The sequence below is a fragment of the Nematolebias whitei genome, chromosome 14 (assembly GCF_014905685.2).
Source record: "Nematolebias whitei isolate Nwh7 chromosome 14, NemWhi1, whole genome shotgun sequence".
Classification (NCBI taxonomy): Eukaryota; Metazoa; Chordata; class Actinopteri; order Cyprinodontiformes; family Rivulidae; genus Nematolebias; species Nematolebias whitei.
Genome location: NC_056511.1, coordinates 38,356,731 through 38,377,669, shown reverse-complemented (window position 1 = coordinate 38,377,669; position 20,939 = coordinate 38,356,731). Strand labels below are relative to the sequence as shown.

At 42.4% G+C, this 20,939-nt stretch overlaps 1 protein-coding gene across 1 annotated transcript in view; it reads left to right on the top strand.

The window, feature by feature from the left end:
- The first annotated feature begins 12,044 nt into the window (after nt 1-12,044).
- LOC119420293 (claudin-15) overlaps nt 12,045-20,939 on the top strand; it is a 23,677-nt gene continuing 14,782 nt past the window's right edge. The window contains exons 1-2 of the mRNA XM_037687682.1: nt 12,045-12,261; nt 13,746-13,910. Coding sequence (XP_037543610.1) covers nt 12,045-12,261; nt 13,746-13,910 — 382 coding nt within the window. The remainder of the gene's footprint in view (nt 12,262-13,745; nt 13,911-20,939) is intronic.

Here is a 20,939-nt window from a genome sequence, read left to right as displayed (position 1 = left end):
ACCCCGCCCGCTGGAGGGATCTTCGTGGCTAGAGGCAGAAGCAGAGATGCTCCACAGCTGCAGCAGCGTCCTCCTGCCCCGCTCCGCTGCTGGCCCCTCCCACCAAAGAACAGCCCTTCTCATCCCATCAACCAACGGCTCAGCGTTTCCCCAGAGACCGCCAACAGGCGCCGCCTTGGAACAACCAGCTGCAGGGCTCATGGGGGAGAAGATTTAAGAAATGACTCCTTACGGAGGATGTGTGTGTGCAATGATGACATGAGTTTTAAAATAAAACAGAAACATCATTCAGAGAATAAAGTGTCTGATTCCAGCCTGACTGTCAGTTTGAATGATCTCACAGCGGCATCTCTTCACACATCCTCCACACAAAATGAGCCGTGACCTCAAAACAGGGTTTTAAAAGTCACCACAGCTCGAGAAAACACATAAAATGCTCGCTTGACACAGCAGCTAAAAATGAATGTTTTCAGCAGACTAAGCCCAGAAGAAAACCTTGCTCTCAGCCCAGGTTGTGTTTTGCTTTGTCTGACCACAGCGGGGACAAACGCATTTCCTCACGGCAGCTACAGCCTCCACCCAAACGACGTCACATTGCTGAAGGCGCGCACGCCCCCCTTTAGTGCGCGTTAGCTCACATCAACCCTGATGCGAGCCCGCAGCCTGAGCGTGGCACAAAGGTGCTTCCTGAGCCCTTTTGGCAAGGCCTGCCCTTGGGTCGCTCGGAGTACGTCTCCGCAGCACATGATGGCAGTGGAGGCCTTGACTTAGCTGACATCCGTAAAAGACATGATGCAACACAAAAACGTGTGCCTGCTCCAAGAGCCTTACGCGGAGTGGCAACGAGAGTGCTCCCTGCTGTGTTGGGCACACAAAAACCTGCTCTCCATCAGAGCAGTGTACATCCCCGGCGTCCTGAACAGAGGAGCGGACATAACGTCCAGGGGCGGTCTGCACCACGGGGACTGGAGTCTCCATTCCGAGCTGATTTCTCGGATTTGGGAGAAATTTGGCCGAGCAGAAGTGGACCTATTTGCCACATGGGAGAACGTCCAGTGTCAACTATGGTTCTCACTGAGCCCACGGGGCGATCCACCGTTAGGAGTGGATGCGTTTGCCCACAGTCCATGGCCCAAAATGCTCCTTTACACATTTCCCCCAGTCCCTCTAATATCACGGTTTCTGAACCGAGTTCTGAAGGAAGAACTGTCAGCCATTCTGATAGCCCCCGAGCGCATGAGCGCCCCATGGTTTCCAATCCTGCGACGTCTGTTATCGGGTCGTCTGTGGAAACTGCCGTGGAGGGACGATGCTCTCCTCCAGGTGGGAGGAGCGATCAGGAGTCACCCAGAAATAGGTCAGCACTTTTGGGTCTGGCCACTGAGCGGATCCGTTTAGAGAAGATGGGTCTCTCTCAAGAAGTAGTGCGTACAATCCAGGATTCACGTGCTGCCTCCACCACAGCGCTGTACACATCAAAGTGGACAGCTTTTCAACGCTGGTGTACAGAGAAAGGTGTAGAGGCCATCTCATGTCCACTAGGTGGCGTGCTGTCCTTTCTGCAGCAGCTGATGGACTGAAATCTGGCATTCAGCCCAATTAGTTTGTGACTGTTGGTCTTGTTCTAATGTTACTAATCAGTTCATGACTACTGTTACCAATCAGTTCATGTGATTACTAATCAGTTAATTTATTATTAACCTGTTCATATTGAAGAGCTGTTGTTCTGCTCTGTTCAATGTTTTCAGCCTCTCCCCCTTTTCCCCGTCGAAAACTTTTCTCTCCGGGGCGCCCATGTACACGGAACACGTAAATTACGCAGCATGCATCTGTGCAGGGTGCGCATAATTATGCACATGGAGGGCTGGGTGATGAAATGGTTTTTTGGTGCAAGTGGGTGCTTCATATGGTGTCTGAATGGATCCAGTGAGGCATAGACTACATCCTACTTCGCCTTTTAACCCACTAGTGAGGGCCTTAAAGGGCGAAGCCTATACGAAATAGAACGTTGTTTACGTACTGTAACCCCAGATTATATGAGTATAGACGTAGCTCTTTAAGCTCTGGGCCTCACTGGCTCTTAAATGGCTGAAGAAAAAGCTATTTGGGAGCCGATTACCCGCTCTCAACGTAATTTATACGGACCGGGTGGCGCCCACACGACAGGTGGGCGTGGACTAAAGTTTTCAGTGTTACGCTTTGCGTGACGGGATAAAACCCACTAGCGAGGTCCTTAAAGGGCTAAGCCTATACTCATAGAATCTGACACTGTTCAGTTTTAAGACTGGACTTAAGACTTTCCATTCATCCATCTATCCATCCATTATCTTTACCCGCTTATTCCATTTTGGGTCACGGGGGTCGCCGGTGCCCATGTCCAGCAATCACTGCGCGAGGGGCGGGGTACACCCTGGACGGGTCGCAAGTCCATCACAGTGCCACATAGAGACAAACAAGACAAACAACTATTCACTCTCTCATTCACACCTAGAGGCAATTTAGAGTTACCAATCAGCCTAACATGCATGTTTTTGTTCTGTGGGAGGAAACCGGAGTACCCGGAGAAAACCCACGCATGCACAGAGAGAACATGCAAACTCCACCCAGAAAGGCCCCTGGACCGGGGTTTGAACCAAGGACCTGCTCGCTGAGAGGCAGCAGCTCTACCAGTTGCGCCACCGTGCTGCTCCTTAAGACTTTCCTTTTAGATAAATCATATAGTTAGGGTTGGCTTGTGTTTCCTGAGCTACCCCTTAGTTATGCTGCTGTAGGCTTATGCCCCTTTTCCATTAGTACCTGCAGTACCGGAACAGAACGGTTCTACTCAGCTCGGTACGGTACACTTATGTTTCCATTATACTTTCAGTACCGGTTCTAGTGAGCGGGATTCAAATTGACGTCACGCACCTCACCAGCTTTAAAATCTTTAAAATAGGTCCAGCCACTCATCGAGTTCAAACAGTGGTAATTGCAAATGGCAGATTGAAATGTTGTGAAGTTTCTCAAACAGCCAGTGACTCCATCCCCTGTCCAATCAGTGACCGACAGTGTTCTGATGTCACGTTTTGGTACCTGCTCTGCCCGGTTGGAACCATAGAGCCAAGGGTTCTGAAAAAAGTGACCGGTTCTATGTACCGTTACTAATGGAAACGCCTTGGAACCGTGCTGAGTTGAGTAGAGCCATGCTGTGCCATTGCTAATGGAAAAGGGGCATATGACTGCTGGAAGACAAACTGATCACATTTCTTCACTCTGCTACTGTCTACTTACTCTGCTCAACCTGTTTTGTATTTGTATTCTTTTTTATATCCTTAAAATGTGGTTTTTGTCTTTCAGGTACACCTGCATCTACATCTGGACCTACCATTCTGTGTTCATTTGTCTCTCCTTCCTGTCCTCTCAAACCCAGCTGGTCAAAGCAGATGGCCGCTTGTCCTGAGCCTGGTTCTGCTGGAGGTTTCTTCCTGTTAAAAGGGAGCTGCCAGATGATCGTTTATCTGGGAGTAGAGCTAAACTCAGTCACAATGGGCCCGTTTATCACAGATGAGAGCCGAAACTCTAAAAGACCAGCTACTGCCTGTGATTACACACTCCTGCCTGTGAACAAAACTCCTGTCTGATTGCACACTACTGCCTGTGATTACACACTACTGCCTGTGATTACACACTATTGTCTGTGAATACACACTCCTGCCTGTGAATATACTGCCATCAGCCTTTGGTGATAATCGGCTGTGTGCTTGGATGTTCCCCTGACAGCTTTGTTTGTTTAAGGTATTTTTTTTTAACTCTTGCATGGCTCAAATGAGAAAACAATAAATAACCATCACATTCTATGACAGTGCTTACCTCTTAAGTGCACTTGGGACTTTATCTGTGGGTGCTGGACTTTAAATATACAAGCTAATCATCTGTCAGTGAATATGAACAAGGCAGAGAGGACACATATCCTCCCATTAGCCGTCATACAGTTTTCTTTTTTTAATTGTTGCTTGGACATGAACATAAACGTATGATGTAGACTATATTATATTTAAATAATTTTTTTAAGTGCTTTTACTCTTGTAGATTTTTGAAAATGGTGAGATGAGTATATGTTCTTGGAAGACAAATAAAATAAAGTTTTTACAGTTTGCTTCCTGAAACTAGTATGTGTTACTTCCTCATCATGGAAAGCAATAGAATGTATTGGATGGCATTTTCCAAGTCGATGCACAAGAACATTAAAATTAGTTAAATGATAGCTAGATTCAAATACACCTGTTTATGTAAACTGTCTCAGTTTTCACAGTTCTGTCTATTGTAAATTATTAAACTGTTGCACCATGTCAGTTTAGTGATAATTAGGAAAATATCCATAAGAAACTTTTTTTAATGGATTTAAATCAACAAAGGTACAGTAATGTCAAAACAAATAGTGAAATAAAAAAGAGCTTCCCCGGTAAAGTCTATTCTGGAGAAGAAAGTCTGGTTGATGGTCCAACCTCAGATTCTGAAGGAACAATGTGCCAACTGGGGAACAATGGGCCTGCTCTTTACCCTCACTAGGGTCCTTGTGGTTGCACAGAAGTTTGCCTAACAAACTACATATAAATGGTAAATGGAATGTATTAATATGGCACTTTTCTATCCAACCAGGGTGCTCAAAATGTGTAACAACCCAATCTGTGCTTTCATGTAATATTCACACATATTCAAACAGCACTCTACATCACAACCAAGCTAATCTGAATAAATCATTCTTTAGAGACTAATCTAGGTCTTTTTTACACCTAATTCCAGCCACACACCAAAACGGAAGTTGGTACTTCACTTATTTTTCACGTTAACTAGTGCATGGTAGACGAATGGACAAATGGACGGAGAATATTTCCAAGTTCCCTCTTCACTCCATGATGGGGTCAATGACTAAAATTGTGTTATTCAAGTTTTTCAACCTTGTCATTGACCTAACATTTGCTACAATAACCACAACGCATATTACTGGTGAGGAGTTGCTGAAATCTACTCACATAAACCCTAAAAAAGTGTCAAAACTTGGAAAGAAACATCCCAAAATCCCTAAATTTACCAAAAGGCCTCTGTGAATTATGAACCTGGAAAACAGTATCATTAAAATCAATCAACCTTTATTTAGACAGGTAAATCCCATTGAGCCTCGAGGACTCATTTACAAAATCCAGGCCGGGTATACGAGGTTATATATTTCAGTCAGCAAAGTAACCAAACATCAGTCTGACAATTCAGACCAAACATTTGGACTAAAACAAAGGCTTTAAACATTCACCAGTTCAGCAACAATGTAACTTTTTAAATTTGGTATTTTATGACTGAGACAAAGAGAGCAACAGAAAGTTAGAATAGCCATGAGCCATTGACTGAAGCACTGACTTCATTGAAACTCTATAGTCAAACACTGATCCTTAACAGTCAAACAAAGTTAACAGTATTTGAACAGATTTACTGAACACGGACAGCACGGCGGCGGAGTTGGTAGAACTGCCGCCTCTCAGCAAGCTGGTTGCTTCGGTCCAAATTCTAGTCGGGGTGTCTTTCTGGGTGGAGTTTGCATGTTCTCTACGTGCATGTGTGGGTTTTCTCCATGTACTCCTGTTTCCTCCCACAGACCAAAAACATGCATGTTAGGCTGATTGGTAACTCTAAATTGTCCCTAGGTGTGAGTGAGAGAGTGAGTAGTTGTTTGGGTCGTTTGTCTCTGTGTACCTGTGATGGACTGGAGACCTGTCCAGGGTGTACCCCGCCTCTCACACAGTGATGGCTGGACATGGGCACCGGCGACTCCCGCGACCCAAAATGGAAAAAGCGAGTAAAGATAATGGGTGGATGAATGGATTTGCTGAACACACTTTACTGATAAAACATACAACGCATAAATCTAAGCTTAGCTCAGAGGAAATTAAATTAAATTAAATAGTTTTATTTTTTAAACAACCTAATGTTTTCAATTTGGAGTTATTTCAAGATAAAACAGCCTGTCTAGGTTGTACACTGTATTTTACTACTGTGCACTACAGCCCAAATCTGATCCTAAACAGGAGAAAACTGGAACATAAAGTACATAAAATACAGTAGGAATGAATGAATTAAAGAATGGATGGATGGATGGATGGATGGATGGATGGATGGATGGATGGATGGCCTCTGTTCTTCTCCACAGTGTAACCCCTACCCACTAGAATATCTTGCACCAAAAAACATTAAGGTTTACTTACATGCCCTATTGAATTACAGTCCAGAAAAACACTCATTTTCAAAACTACAAACATTCACTATTCAAATTCCTCTGCAACAGAGGTACATCGGTGTACCGCTTGTTATTCTTAAAAGCTGACATCGTTATTAAAACATTTCCCAGGAGGTTTTTAAGGTACTTTAAACTTTATGATCTGTCACACTGCTGTGGAGCCCAGATTATTCACGTCCACCGGGGAGCGAGGAAACAACGAAGCTCGGACGAAAAACCTAAACAACCAACGCGGCAAACAGTTTTATTGTTTGCTCATTTCGTTGACAGAAAATCGCCTTGACTTTTCTCTCAGGGCACTAGCATTGTGCCATAACTCAGTCAAGTTCATGGAGATTGAACTAAAAGTTGGCATGGTGGTAGCTGAGAGTCATACCCATCACATACTCTGACAGATTTTTTTGATCATCAATTAAAACTTTGGTATACAAGGTGGGGATCAACGTGCGTTCCTTCAAGGCATGCTACAGAAAGATGGATGCCTACAGTGTTATTTAGGAAAGGTCAGAACGTCGACCACCAACACCACAGTGACCATCACAAAAAGACCAACAAAGAAAAATGACAATTTTATTAAAGATCAGTGTTTGAGCACATGTTACTAATTTCACATGTACCTGGAATGGATTTATTACTCAGTTGCAATTACAGATTAACATTAGCAGCCACACCTGTGTATTTGCCGATCCGCCCTTTAATAACCTTTCATCAGATAAATAGATGAATGATAAATAAATGACTACTGCTCATTTTATGGTTATACAGTACAGCGATAAAAAAATCCACATAAGCAAATTTACTGCAAATGTACATCTAATTCACTTTTACAATATGAGCTTTAATTTAATCACAGTAATCTTGATCAAATGCTACTGGAGCTTTTGTGGCTTCTGCTCAGAGAGAAACTTGGAGGCTGAAAGTCAAACATATTTAAAGTTGGTTTTATGCGGACCTGCCCTTTAACTCGAGAGGTCAATGCGGACACAAGCACATAAATAATCCAACTGACTAATAAAGGGGTAAATGAAGAAACTAATTATTAACAAGCATGAGATTATGAGGCCTGAATGTCTTGTCGATACTGTAAGGACTGTATATGACGGCACTTTGAACTGTGCTCTGAAGACTGTCCGACAGATGAGGATACACCTGAGATAAGATAGAGACGATGAATAAGACATTAAAAATGTGTCCTTAACAGAGATTTGTCAGTGCTGAACAAAAGGGTAAACATTCCCATTTACTTTTAAAAGTCATCTTAAGAGAACTCAGATTTCAGCAGTGTTGCATCATGAACACGTCGTTTTGACCGTTTTATTATAGGCATTTAATGTGGAAGACTAAATATCAGGGTGTTTCAAAAGAGTTTGGCCTTTTTCAAACTTCTACGGCACTGCACCGTGCCAGCAATCATATTCTAACACAAAAAGGCATCTCTATTCAATCTATATGCTAAAAACATCAGTAAAGAGAGGATTTCAGTTCATCTATTGTTCCTTTGCAGCCTTGTTAATGATTAACCTGCGTTGAAAAGAAAACAACACTTTCTGCCTCCAATAAATCACTAATACGCTTCACTCAGCTCTCAGTGTTTGCTCTGCCATTAATTTAGTATTTCCCCACAAGTATTTGTTCAAGGATTTTGAAATTGCCTCTTAAATTTCAAACTACCAATTAATTCTTCTAAAGAGGACACAGCTAAAGCAAACAGATAAAATCCTCTGAGTTCATTCAAGAGGCGCATCCATTTATATATTTCGTTTAAATGTCAGAAAACTTTCCTCAGCTTTATTAAGGACAGAGCTACAAATCTACACCCATTTCCCCCTGGCTTCTTTAAACACAAATATGACTTCAAAGAAGCTGCTGAAAATGAGGGGGCGCTAGACCTGGAGGAATACACATCCTCAGTCCTGGGGTAGATTAGCAAATTTGCTGATGATGTCACCAGCATCAGACATGTTCAGAGTTACCCAAACAGGAAGTCTTGACTGAATGCAGAGGTTTGCACCCTGCTGGAAGCCAGGAACACTGCCTTCAGGTTTGGAAACTCACAGGAGCTGAAAAGGACAAGGAAAGCACTGGTCGCTGGTATTAAGAGAGCCAAGACTACATATGCACAGAGGATCCAGGGTCAATTCACCTCACAAGACCCACGGAGCATATGGAGGGGCATTAAGTGTATAACAGATTATAAAGGCAGAAGTGAACAATGCCCTAGAGACCCAACACTGCCTGATGCCCTCAACAAGTTCTATGCACGCTTTGAAGACCCGAACAGACCACCCAGCACCAGACTCACCTCACCACCGGATGAAGAGCTTCTCAGCGTGACCTCAGCAGAAGTAAGGAGTACTTTCAGGAGGATTGATCCTCACAAAGCAACTGACCTAGACAACATCCCTGGGGAGGTGCTGAAAGACTGTACCGATCAGCTCTGCGAGGTGCTGTTCAACATCTTCAACATCTTCATTTACCCTGGCAGCAGTTACAACCTGCATGAAGACCGCAACCATCATCCCAGTCCCAAAGAGCTCTACAGTGACTGGTCTGAATGACTATCTAGTAGTAGTCCTCACCCCGATAGTCGCTAAATGCTTCAAAAAACTGGTCATGACCCACATAAAAACAACAATCAACATCAACGAGGACCCTCACCAGTTCCATACCACGAGAATCAATCAATAGACAATGCCATCTCCTCTGTGGTCTGCACTGCTCTCACCCACCTGGAGCAGAAGGACACTTACGTTTGTCACATCTCTCTTCAATACCATGATCCCCCAAACCCTGATGGACAAACTACTCACACTAGGACTAAGCCCATCCATTTGCAACTGGGTCCTGGGCTTCTTAACAAACAGATCACAGTTAGTGAGGATCCGCAACTTATCTTCCTCCATAAACATACCCCTCAGCACTGGCTCCTCTCAGGGATGTGTGCTGAGCCCTCTCCTGTTCACTCTGCTCACATATGACTGCACCTACCCATCCAGGCTGCCATATTGTAAAGTTTGCAGATGATACAGCGGTGGTGGGATGTATCACAAACAATGATGAGTCCAGCTGCAGGCAAGAGGTAGAAAATCTAGAGAGCTGGGGCAGGAAGAACAACTTCCACAAAAATGTGAAGAAGGTGAAGGAGATGGTCATGGACTTCAGAAGGACCCCCCACCCCCTGAACATAAGAGGATCTGTGGTAGAGGTGGTCTCCAGCTACAAGTACTTGGGTGTGCACCTGAATGACAACCTCAGCTGGATCAACAACACCACCAACCTGATCAAGAAGCTCATCTGAGACTTTACTTCCTCAGGTGGCTGAGACGAGCTGGACTAGGAAGCTCAGGCTCAGTCCTCACCTCCTTCTACAGGTGTGCAGTGGAAAGCATCCTGTGCTCCAGCATCAACGTGTGGCATGGAGGCTGCACAGCTGCAGAAAGAAAAGCTTTGCAGAGAATGGTGAAGGCTGCATCTTGAAAGACCCCACTCACCCAGCACACACACTTTTAGCCCCGCTCCCCTCAGGAAGGAGGTTAAGGAGCATTAAGTGTAGAACCACGAAACTGAGGAACAGCTTCTACCTTGAAGCTGTTAGACTCATGAATATCTAACCAAGATAATCACTGTGAAAAATCACATCATGTTGCTGCTGATCTGTTTCATGTTGATGTGTTCATCTGCTCACACAGACTCATGTTCGTGCTGCTGTTGGGTGTATTATTTTTATACTACTAGTGCTGAGTGTATTTTTAGTTAATGTTTTTCTTAGTTCATGTTTTAGATCTTATTACTGTTTTTCTTTTACATTTTAATACTTTTGTTGGATGTAATTGGGATCCTGTGTAGTACACAATTTTGTTCCACCACATGTGGTGTGTATGACAAATAAAGAACTTTGAACCCATGAATTCTTGATTCCTTTTATGCTGAAGAAAAAATCCCTACCGTATTCCAAGTCTTTTAAACTTTTAGTGCAATTGTTTTAAAAGAGACTATCTGTATTTCAGATAAAAAGAGGTGTGGGGGTTAAAACTATACTTTATGACTGTAATTTCGGAAGGCACGTGAAATGTCATTAATTTTGGGCGGGAGTAGCGTTCTCCAAATATAGCTACAGCCAACAAATCAATGTTCAAATGTTCAGGTTTGACCGGATGAGAGAAAAAAAGCCCAGAGTCAGAGCTCACACTCCCAAAATGTATTCCAGACACAGATGAAGCAAATCGAGCTCCTGACAGGGGCAGAAGTTGTTACTTTTAAATTTTAATACACAGTTAACTCCCAAGATGGAAGACGCCCTTGAGGTTGTAGCACTTTTTTCAGGTTTTGTAGGCTGGGTGTTGGTTTATGTCTCTCTAGAGGATCATTACTGGAAAGAATCTACCCAAGATGGGAGTGTAATTGTAACCTCCACGGTCTACGAGAACCTGTGGATGTCTTGTGCAAGTGACTCCACGGGGGCTTACAACTGCAGAGACTTCCAGTCACTTTTTGCTCTCCCAGGTAAGTCAAAGCAGAAACTAATGGCTTATTTCTAAGAAATGATTTGACATGATGTGAGCTTTGAAATGTAGCTTATCAGTTGTCTGCAGGGTGAAACAGATGACTGCATAAACTATGTACCGTAGTTTTAAGAAAAATGCTTATTTAGGAAATTTGGAAACTGAATGAGTTTCATAGCTGTTTGCTTTAAACACTCAAATAACTAGGATAAGTCATTTGTTCAACTAAAACAAATATATATATATATTTTAATGTAAGTAATTTTCCTTACCATCATCTAAAAAATGCTATTTAAAATAGGACTTTTGCCAAAACAAAAAAAAAGATGCCAGTTTATCTGTTATATGCATGTAAATAAACATGTGTTAGATTATATAATGTAAAAAGTTGATTATGCATTTTTAGATGTAAAAAAAAAATCTTAATAAAAACACAAAAATTGCATTAGACTTCAGTGTTGCAGATGATTGCGTCAGCTCACGCTGTTTTAAACTCTGGTTGGCAAAAAAATCCTATAGATATTTTAATGTCATTTAAAAGTGTTCAACAAGATCTTGGTTTGAGACGTTCATAAAATCATCAAAAACATAAAACAATGAAGCTGAACACGCCATAGTTCTCGTGTTTAACTTAAAATCTGTTGGAACCGGGTAAAAATTTTAGAAAAACAATGTTTGGCTGCTCCGCTTGCCTTGGTACAAGATATTACAAAAATAAATAAAAAGAAACACGTCTGGGTTTCTGCTGCTTTTCCAAACCAAAGCTCTCTAATAATGATGCCGGTACAGCAAACACTCCTCTGCGTTGGCCACCTAACCAGGTCAACTCAAGGTCAGCATTACCATTAACTACGTGCTACAGAATTTCCCATCATCCCCTTCGACACACGGTGTCAGAACTAGACTTGAATCCGATTCATAACTGTTTACTGTTGTTGACAAAGTGCTCACAGCAAATGACCGATGCTGTCAAGTTTGGTCTATAAGACACTGGCAGGTCTGAAAGACTTGGACACTTTGTCTTGTAAGTTGGGTACACCTTGAGTCCTTTTAAAACGGTTCAATTGAAGAGAGAATACCGTGGAAATCACAAGTGGACTATTTGAAATTAATAATTGATTTGTAGGTTTTTGTAATGCTTTGGCTCAGGGATTGTTGGGAATTGGTACACGTGTCCAACAGACCCTGGTGTTAGGGGAAGTAGAGATAGCCTGGACGGGTGACGCTTGTACTATGTGGATAGTTCCAATCCAACCGGACAGAAGAAGCGAGGCACCATGAACATGATAGTGGAAGCTGTTGCCTGCTTTTTGGGATTTTTGGGCTGGCTGATGGCTGGTGTGGCCATTCCAAATCGATACTGGAGGGAGTCTTCGTTTGATGGTAATGTTATTACCATGTCTTCCGTCTACGAGAATCTCTGGATATCCTGCGCAACTGATGCTACTGGAATTCACAACTGCCGGGATTTTCCATCTCTGCTTACACTGAATGGTATGTGTCCACCATCAAGAAAAAAGCAACTTTCACTCACATTTTTATTTTTATTGACGGTACCTAACAAGCTTAAATACCATTCACTCGTTCAAGAAATCTGGATTTATGAGTCTGGGACAGGGGAAACAAGACTTTACTCATAAACCAAATTATCATAACTGGTGTGAAAGTAACACAGGAGTTGAGACAAAGTTGTAAACTCTGGTATGTAACTGGAGCATGCTCGCCCCAAAATTGTACAACTATGGTCCTAGAAATATGAGATAAGATGGGAGAGGGCATGACAAATGTAGCTGTAATAAAATCAGGTGGGAGAAAAACATTTGTAATAAACTTTTAAAGAGCTTTCTCGGAAATCAGCGCTCATTAAACCGCGGTATGTTGATTTTGGTTTACAACCTTTTGGTGTAGCAAATAAAAAAAACATATTTTTATACTTTTACTACAATGGCGTTCCAAAGTCACAAGAGGAAAGTGTTGTGTTGGTCATGTATTCAGTTTGGTGTTACATAAGCAACCGAAGATAGGACATCAAGTATTTAAACGGTTATAAACTCGGAGATAATTTGTTTTATTCTCCAGGAGCTCATCTCGTCACAGACAGAGGAATATTTAGCAGTTCTGACTTCTGAGACCAAACTTTTCTCTGTCGCAGCAAACCTGAACTAAATATTTTTTTTTAAACATGTTTTACCTGCTCGTGGTTTAATATTTCGACCGTTTGAAGCTGCTTTTGTTGGAAAATAAGTGACTGATTAGCCTTAACGCTATCTGTGGGACTCGAGGGGGTTCACACCTTCGCTGGACAGCACTTGCTCAACAGCGAATCATGAGGCTAAACATTACAACTCCACACAGCATGTAAAACTGAAGCTTGTGTTTGAAACTAAAGGAATTCTTTGGGTGTTTTTATTAAAACTCTAGGTAAAATTCATAAACATAATAAAACCACAACTTGTATTGCGCTTAAATACATCTTGAGACACGCCTCAGTAGCTGTGTGTGTTCATATCTTTGCTGCATTTATCATTGATCACAAAGTTTCTGTTAGGGGAATTTAGGTAAAGGTTATGGATGTTTATTAGTAACTAGTGTTAAAGTAATGTGTGTGAGTTAGAGTTGATTGTGTGTCTGCAGGAGCACAGAGCCTGCAGACCTGATGAACTCTAAAGCTGTAAGCTGGAAAGCAGAGGTTGTCTTGACCTCATCTGTCTGATAAGCATTATAAAAATGCACTTCTTTATACGGCCCGTACGCAGGCAGACATCACAACCAGAGCCTCAATGCAACACCTGTGGAAGCCTGTTTAGACTTCTGCCTCCTTGCCAGTAAAACTGGGTTGAAAAGCTCTTGTACCCTCAGTGTGGCTTATTTGAGTAATGAGATGATGAAAGGATAATTAATTTATCCAACAGTTTCTTCATGGGATCATATTAGAATCAAATAAATGATGTTTTGTACCATTTATTTTGTGCACTCAGGGTACGTTCAGGCCTCCCGGGCACTGATGATCACCTCCATCGTGTTTGGGATGTTCGGCCTCGCGGCCTGTCTTGTAGGAATGCAGTGTTCTAAAATAGGTGGAGAAAACTACGTTCTGAAGGGGAGGATTGCAGCAGTCGGAGGAGTGTTCTTTATACTTCAAGGTAAACATCTGTGACACCAGCTGTTTCACAACAACCAGAATAGCCTGTGTGCTATCTTTATTGTGGTTTTGTTACACTCGTGTGTATCCGGTTTCCAATCACCAAAAACAATTATTAAAAAGGTTTATGGAAACCTCCATGTACCTTTTGTTCGGTTGTTTTAAGAACTTTTACCTTCAGCTCACATTTACGGAAATCACCTGGGTGAGTAAACATGTCTGCTGCTCTTTGTGTACAGAAGACAAGCTATCAGTAAATAGCTGACCCAATGGTTGTCCCAATTCACAGAGAGGCTGGTATTAACGCTGTCAAGGACAAAGTCACACTGTGTAAAATACAAGATTAGGAAACTGGGCAGATTAAAATCCCATCAAGAGCTTTAGGTGAAACACTCGACCTCAGAAAGTCAAGAACTAAGATACAATGATTTATTGTGAAGTTAAAGCTAATGTAAAAAACTGCTGCTACTAGTGATTTTGTATACGTATTAAAACAAATCTTTAAATAAGAGATGCGAACTATATGCCTTTTTTAATGTTTGTTAATGTGGATTAGCTGCAGCAGCAATTTTGAAGCAGGTTCAGTTCAAAAGGTAATCTGTTGTACGTGTATGTCCAATTTTTTTTTTTTTTTGGAAAGGTTTTAGGCAGATATGAAGAATGGTGACATCTGCTGACAAAAAATGGTACTACACAAACAAAAAAAAAAAAAAAATAATAATAATCCCAGGGTCTCCGAGGGTTCGCATTTGGGCGGGCGATTTCAACCCCACAAAAACAAAACCCTTTGAAATACAATAGTCCCTCGCTACTTTGCGGTTCGTTTATCGTGGACTCACTCTATCACGGTTTTTCAAAATAAGATTGGACATGACACACAAGTGGCTGACTTATTGATGAGCCGCACGATCGGCATGGAATTTTCATTTTAAATGAATTATTTTAAATTATTTAGCACCTGCTGCAGCTTTGTGCAGCCCACAGCTGCAGTAAAAGCTTTATCCTGTACCTTTGTGCTGCCCATACTGCAGGTAAAATTCCTGCTGCAGCTGCTCAGCTGTTCACCGTGCAGAGCGGAGAAGTGGGCGTGGCCAAGAGCGCTTGCAGGAGGCAAAGAGCAGAGGAGGCAGGGAGCTGAGATCATGAAGTTCTGTGCTCTTTTAGAGCGTGTAGAATATTGTAAGGGTTTAAAACACATATATATATATATATATATATATACATACATACATATACATATAAAAAAATAAAATAATAAATAAACTACTACTTGTACTATTATTCCTACTTTGTAGTTTTTCACTTATCGCAGGTCTTCAGAAAATGGATCCCCCGCGATAAACGAGGGACTACTGTACTTTCTTGTCATTATTGGAAAAGTTTTAGGCAGGCATGGAAAACGGTGACATCTACTGGCAAAAAAATGGCATTATGTGAATGAAATTAAAAATAAATTGAAAAAATCCCAGGGTCTTGGAGGGTTCAGGCTTGGGCAGGTGATTTTAAACCCCCTTCTTCCAAGAGCTTTGAAATACATTGTTTTCAGTTGTCATTTTAGGAGGACATAAAAACGCCGTTATCTATTGACAAAAAAATGGTACCGTGTGATCAAAATAAAAAAATACATAAACACTAATCTTGAAGTTAGAAAAGTGAAACATTTTCCTCTTACTGAATAAGACTTGAACCTTGAGGCCCCCCAACACCCACCCAAAAAAAGTTGAGTTGGTAGCAACATCAGCAACCCAACAAGTCCTGTTTAATGGTTTCTAAGAAAGTACTTCTTAACCTAGTGAGGCAGGGCTCTCCTGACAGGCGATGACCGAGGCTATCAAAAAGGCCGGCAATGTTCGTGAGTCAAGCGCAGACTAATCTTGTATTCCTATTGACTGCAAACATGTTCAAAAACTTTTTTTTTTTTTTTTAAATCTTAATAAACAGTTGTTTACATGCGTCTTTGTGTTGCATGGCAGAAATCAGCACGAAACAGCTGAACTATTTAAGGACTGTCAATAAACCAGGTGTCTGTAGTGGTGACACATGAACAGGCCACCAGCTTTAAAGAAAAATGAAGCCTGATCAGAAGTTCTCCTCAGCAACAGCTAAGAATGATGATGTGTAACCAAAGTTTTACTATTTTAATAATGTGTAACCAAAGTTTTACTGTTTTAATAATGTGTAACCAAACTGTTTTACTAAATAATCAACGCATAATCAACTGATATATATTAATCTTTAAGACATTGTATAATCCTTTGTATGATTGTGTGAAGTGGTAAAAGTAAAAAGGCCTCATGTAACAGAGGAACAAGTCTGGACATGCCTCAAGCCATAGAGGAAAACAGGAAGTCACAAGGTTTAAACACGACTCCTCTCATGATGACTCATCTTTGAGCAAAACAAGTTTTGGAAAGTCCCAGAAATCTGGTCTAAACCGGTTGAGGTGCAAAACAGCACAGAAGTTACTGGAAAAGAGATGATGTAATTTTCCATAACCCCTCCTTAAGAGGAGGAGGGATGAATGAGTCTTTAAATACAGACTGACCAGAATAAAGCTTGGTCAATGCAGAGTCGAAGGCTGAGTGGAAGAGCTGAACAGAAGGTACTACGGCAGAGAGCAGCTAGAGGATCAGAGACGCCCGAAAGAAGTTGGATTATATCGGTTTGGGACAAGGCTGGGGATCTACTTCTTTTTCTACTGAAAATGGGATTGGAATAGGTCTCCACTTGCAACAACAGACTGAAGAAGGATCCTACTTCTAAAAAGCTTGACCCGGGCTCGTCCAAAAAACTCTGAATTCTCCAATTTGGCATAAATTGCTCCTGTCCTAGGGTAAGGCCCACATCTCCCTCCTGGAGAGTGGGAAATATGCCGTTTACTGACACAAAGATTCTCTGAGAGACACCTCAGAATCATGGTAAGCGGACTACCCTGTCCTTCTGGTCTAATTAAATTGTTTCATCAAATTGGAAGAACAGTATACAGAATAAATTTGGGAGTACTAAATTGGCTACTAGTGAGATTTGCTCGAAGGTGTTTCTGGTTCATGAGGGAGTTGAGAGAAAATATATTTTGGCTTGAGTTGTGAAAGGTCTATGTGAAGGTAGTATCTGTAAAACCCTTCAAGGGCTCTTGAGGTTTAGAGTTTCACAGATAGTAGTCACCACCATATTAGGGAAGAAAGTGTATCCTATGTACTCATGAAAATTTAATCATTATAAAATCGTGCCTGTTGCTGTACCCCTGCGCAAATTATTGATTAAAAGCAAAGCAAAATGTATAAATTTGGACTATTATTTCATTCTTATCAATTAAATACATGGTAAAGCTTGGTTCATTTATCAACACCAATAATAGGAGGTTTTTGTAAAGGTTTCCTAGCTGATAAACAACATCCTTGAGCCCGTTTCCAGGGCCCTAAAGATTACCAGAACGGTTAACAATTGCAACGCTAAAGTGAGAGGTGAGCGGCCACAACGCGAGTTTCTCTGGACCAGAAGATCCATCCCGGCTGCTTGAAGGATCGAGGTACAGAGTGAGATCAGGGTGTGACTCACGGATTTAAGGTCGTTAATATTCTGGATGAATCACCTCGTCGCAGCCTTAATGAGGTTATTTTAGACAGCTGCTGGTAACACCATGGCGCTGAAGTAAACTCCCGGACCCCTTGGAGGAGAGGCTGCAAGCAAAGGTGCTTATCGCTAATTCCAGTGGTTACCTTTTGCTCATCGGAAAGCAGACATGGCACCCCAGATGGGACTAGAACGGTCCCAGAAGTGAGGACGCGCTACAGAGGACTGATAGGCGTCAGTAGAGCAGCTCTAGAGAGTAAGGAGCTGTCAGTAACTGGGAGACCCCCCCAGTTAGTACCCCCAATGGATCACTAGAGGCTAGTGAGGAGGGGTAGAAGGCTTACGAGGGTTACTGACCATAATCCAGAATCGTAGGTAAGCAGCTAGTCTGTCCTAGTCCAAAACGTTAGGATAAAGTCTGGAGACTTTGAGGACCGACAAACTTGACCCGACAAGAAAAGACATAAAGATGGCCTCAGGAGAGGCATCTACGAGTGTAGAGCCAGACAAACTCGAGCCGGCTCAGGAGAGCCAAGAAGAACAGAAGCCAGTAGAAGGAAAGACAGATGGCCAAAAGATAATGGTACAAAGTACAGGAGGAAAACCAATAAGAGTGACCAGGGTGGAAGTCATCCTATATGGAAAAGGGTATCATACCTGGAATCCAGCAGTAAAGGAAATACTAAGAGAAAGTAATCCCCAGCTAGATGGAAAAGCTCTAGAGGACGGACTGGAAAAATTTATAAGAGAAAAAGGAAAGTTTTGCTGTACGACAGCCCGGAAGGGAGTCCAAACAGTGGTGATAAAAGACCCAGGCGAAGCAAAATCAAAAAAAGAAGTAAAAACGTGGTTACAATGGTGGGTGCAACAGATAGAGAAACAAAAACAAACGACCATAGTGTCAGTAATTAGCCCCTCAATCGAGTATGACCCCATAGTAAAGATGATATCCAAAGTGACAGGATTAGATGGGTATATCACAAACCCTACATGCAGGGCAACAGCAAAATATAAAGAGTGTGAAGAAGAATTGGCAAGGATGAGGGAGTATAGGAAAGAGAAAAAATCAGAAATGGATCCTGAAAGTGAGCACAGCTCCATAGCACAAACCCCCGAAGCGTCGGAAAATGAAGAAAACCAAAGCGAACCAGAGGATGTAGTTTTAAAGAATATACCCCCCCTCAATATTAAAAGGGAAGGAGAATACCCAGGAGGCACAAGGCTATGGCAGGGAGCTTACCCTTCAACCTCTAATCACCCCCCCACGTTCGTGAGCTCCACTCCAAACCTGAGTGCGTACAGAGAAACTCCCAAATACCATTCTGATACAGATGAGGAAGCCAGAGCAGAGCAACTGAGATTACTAGCAGGTATGATCAAAAAGGAAAACGAACCTGAAGAAAGTAATGACAGCACAGGGTGTAACGACTATCTTAAACAGGTTGACAAGAACTTAGACCTGCTCGCCCAAAGCATAGTGGACAGGATGGGGAGGCTCGAAACCACTGAAACCGGGCGGGCAGAAAGGGGGTTACGAGGAATGCTAGAGCAGAGACAGACAGAACCATTGAAAAACCAGCCGATTAAACAAGAGAATCCTAAACAGAACCCCTTAGGAGAAACCCCAAAAACTTATGGGAAAAAGAAGGCTAAAAAAGAAAAACACTTAAAACCAGAACTTGAGTCAGATTACAGTCAAGAGGAAGGGGAAAAAGAAAATTCACAAAAGAAACAAAAAATTAGGCAAACAGCAGGGCTCAAACAGGTTCTAGAACCACTCCCGAAAGAGACTCAATGTGTGAAGTTTCAAAATGGTACCCGAGTATACCAAGTGATAGGGACACCATGGTCTATAGAGGCAGATGCGTTACTGGTGTTTACAAATCATAAGTACAAAATCCATAACTCAACATACAGAAAAGCTTTAAAGAAAGTAGCCGGTAGGGAGTACCAAGTTGAAATAAAACAACTCGCCAGTGGACCACATAGCGAAGAGCCAGAAGCAAGAATGACCAGTGGAGCCGATGCTCCGTACTATGCGATAATACACATCCCAATTCGAAGCTATAAAGAAGCAACCGATGAGACCAGGTATCTCAAGGAAATGTTGGAAGCTCTACAGAAAGGAGTGTTCCGAGCCATAGAGTTCGACTTCAGGCGCATAGTGATAGGAATAGATGGGCTCCGGTCCCATCATTTGCAGTGGGAAACAGCTGAGAGAATAGCGGTCAATTCAATGATGTATCTGGCCAAAGACATGCCAGCGGGAGCCCACTTAAAAGAAATGATCATAATGACCCCCACTCATCTAGATGAAGATCGAAAATCCAGAGTCGTGGCCGCAATGACAAAACGAGAAGAGAAACCAATTAAAGAACCCCTAAAGTTAGGGAGAGAACACACAGAAAAATCATCGACACCGGGATCATCACAGGGAGCCAAGAAGAGTGAAGACCCGTTAAGGATCAGTCCTCAGGGGTCAAAAATGTCCCTGACCTCATCTACAGAACATGACCTGATAAATACAACCACAAGACGACGCAGAAGCGGAGCAAACTCACGAGAGGGACAGCCAAAGAGAGAGACAGTAACAAGAATACAACCCTTAAACATAGAAAGTGAGGAGGATGACAACGAGAGCTCTCAGGAAGAACCAGACGTAGACCCGAGTCAGGAAGACACCGATGACGAAGGTAGTGCCAGTCTAGGATCAATAGCAGGCCAATACGACGGTCCAGTTAGGCCATTAAGAATAGGACAAAGAAAAGGACAAAAGAAGGGAGTAGAAATACTGGACGTACATAGAGTATCAGAAAGGTTAGCCAGGGACTTGAGTTGGGGCCCGGTGCAGGCGAGTGATGGGCGTCGAACTTACATCCCTGAAGCTGGCCAAAATCACTATGACATTCCACCAGTATGGGCAGACAGGTCAGAAGAGACAGTAGAACTGACTGTTAAAGCTACTTTGGGAGAGTGGGCCAACATTCTGATGATGCCCTCATACCCCACATTGGCAGCCCACAAACCCCTAACTAGTAACTTTAGGACCGCTTATTTAGGGATAGTACATGATGTGATGCTGAGAAGAATGAAAAAGACAGCCTACAAGTATGCCCAAGAAACAGAGAAGAAATTGCGAGATGAAATATCGGCCGATGAGGAAGATGATACATGCCCAGCCGAGACAAGCCCACCGTATCAAATGCCTGAATCAACCCATGAACCCAGACAGGCTAGACAAAACCAAGCCCCAGGCCCAGAAACTGACAGTTATCGTGAATACAAAAAGCTGAAAACCTTAGTGAGAGAAAAACAACCCCAGGAGACCACGGAAGAATACATCAAAGATGTGTGGCCCATGGTAGTTAGCTCCACTGAGTGTGATGCAGCAAAAAAGTTATGGCTAGGTAATGTCACCACAAACCCAATGAGTAAAGGAGAATCAGCTCAAAGCCAG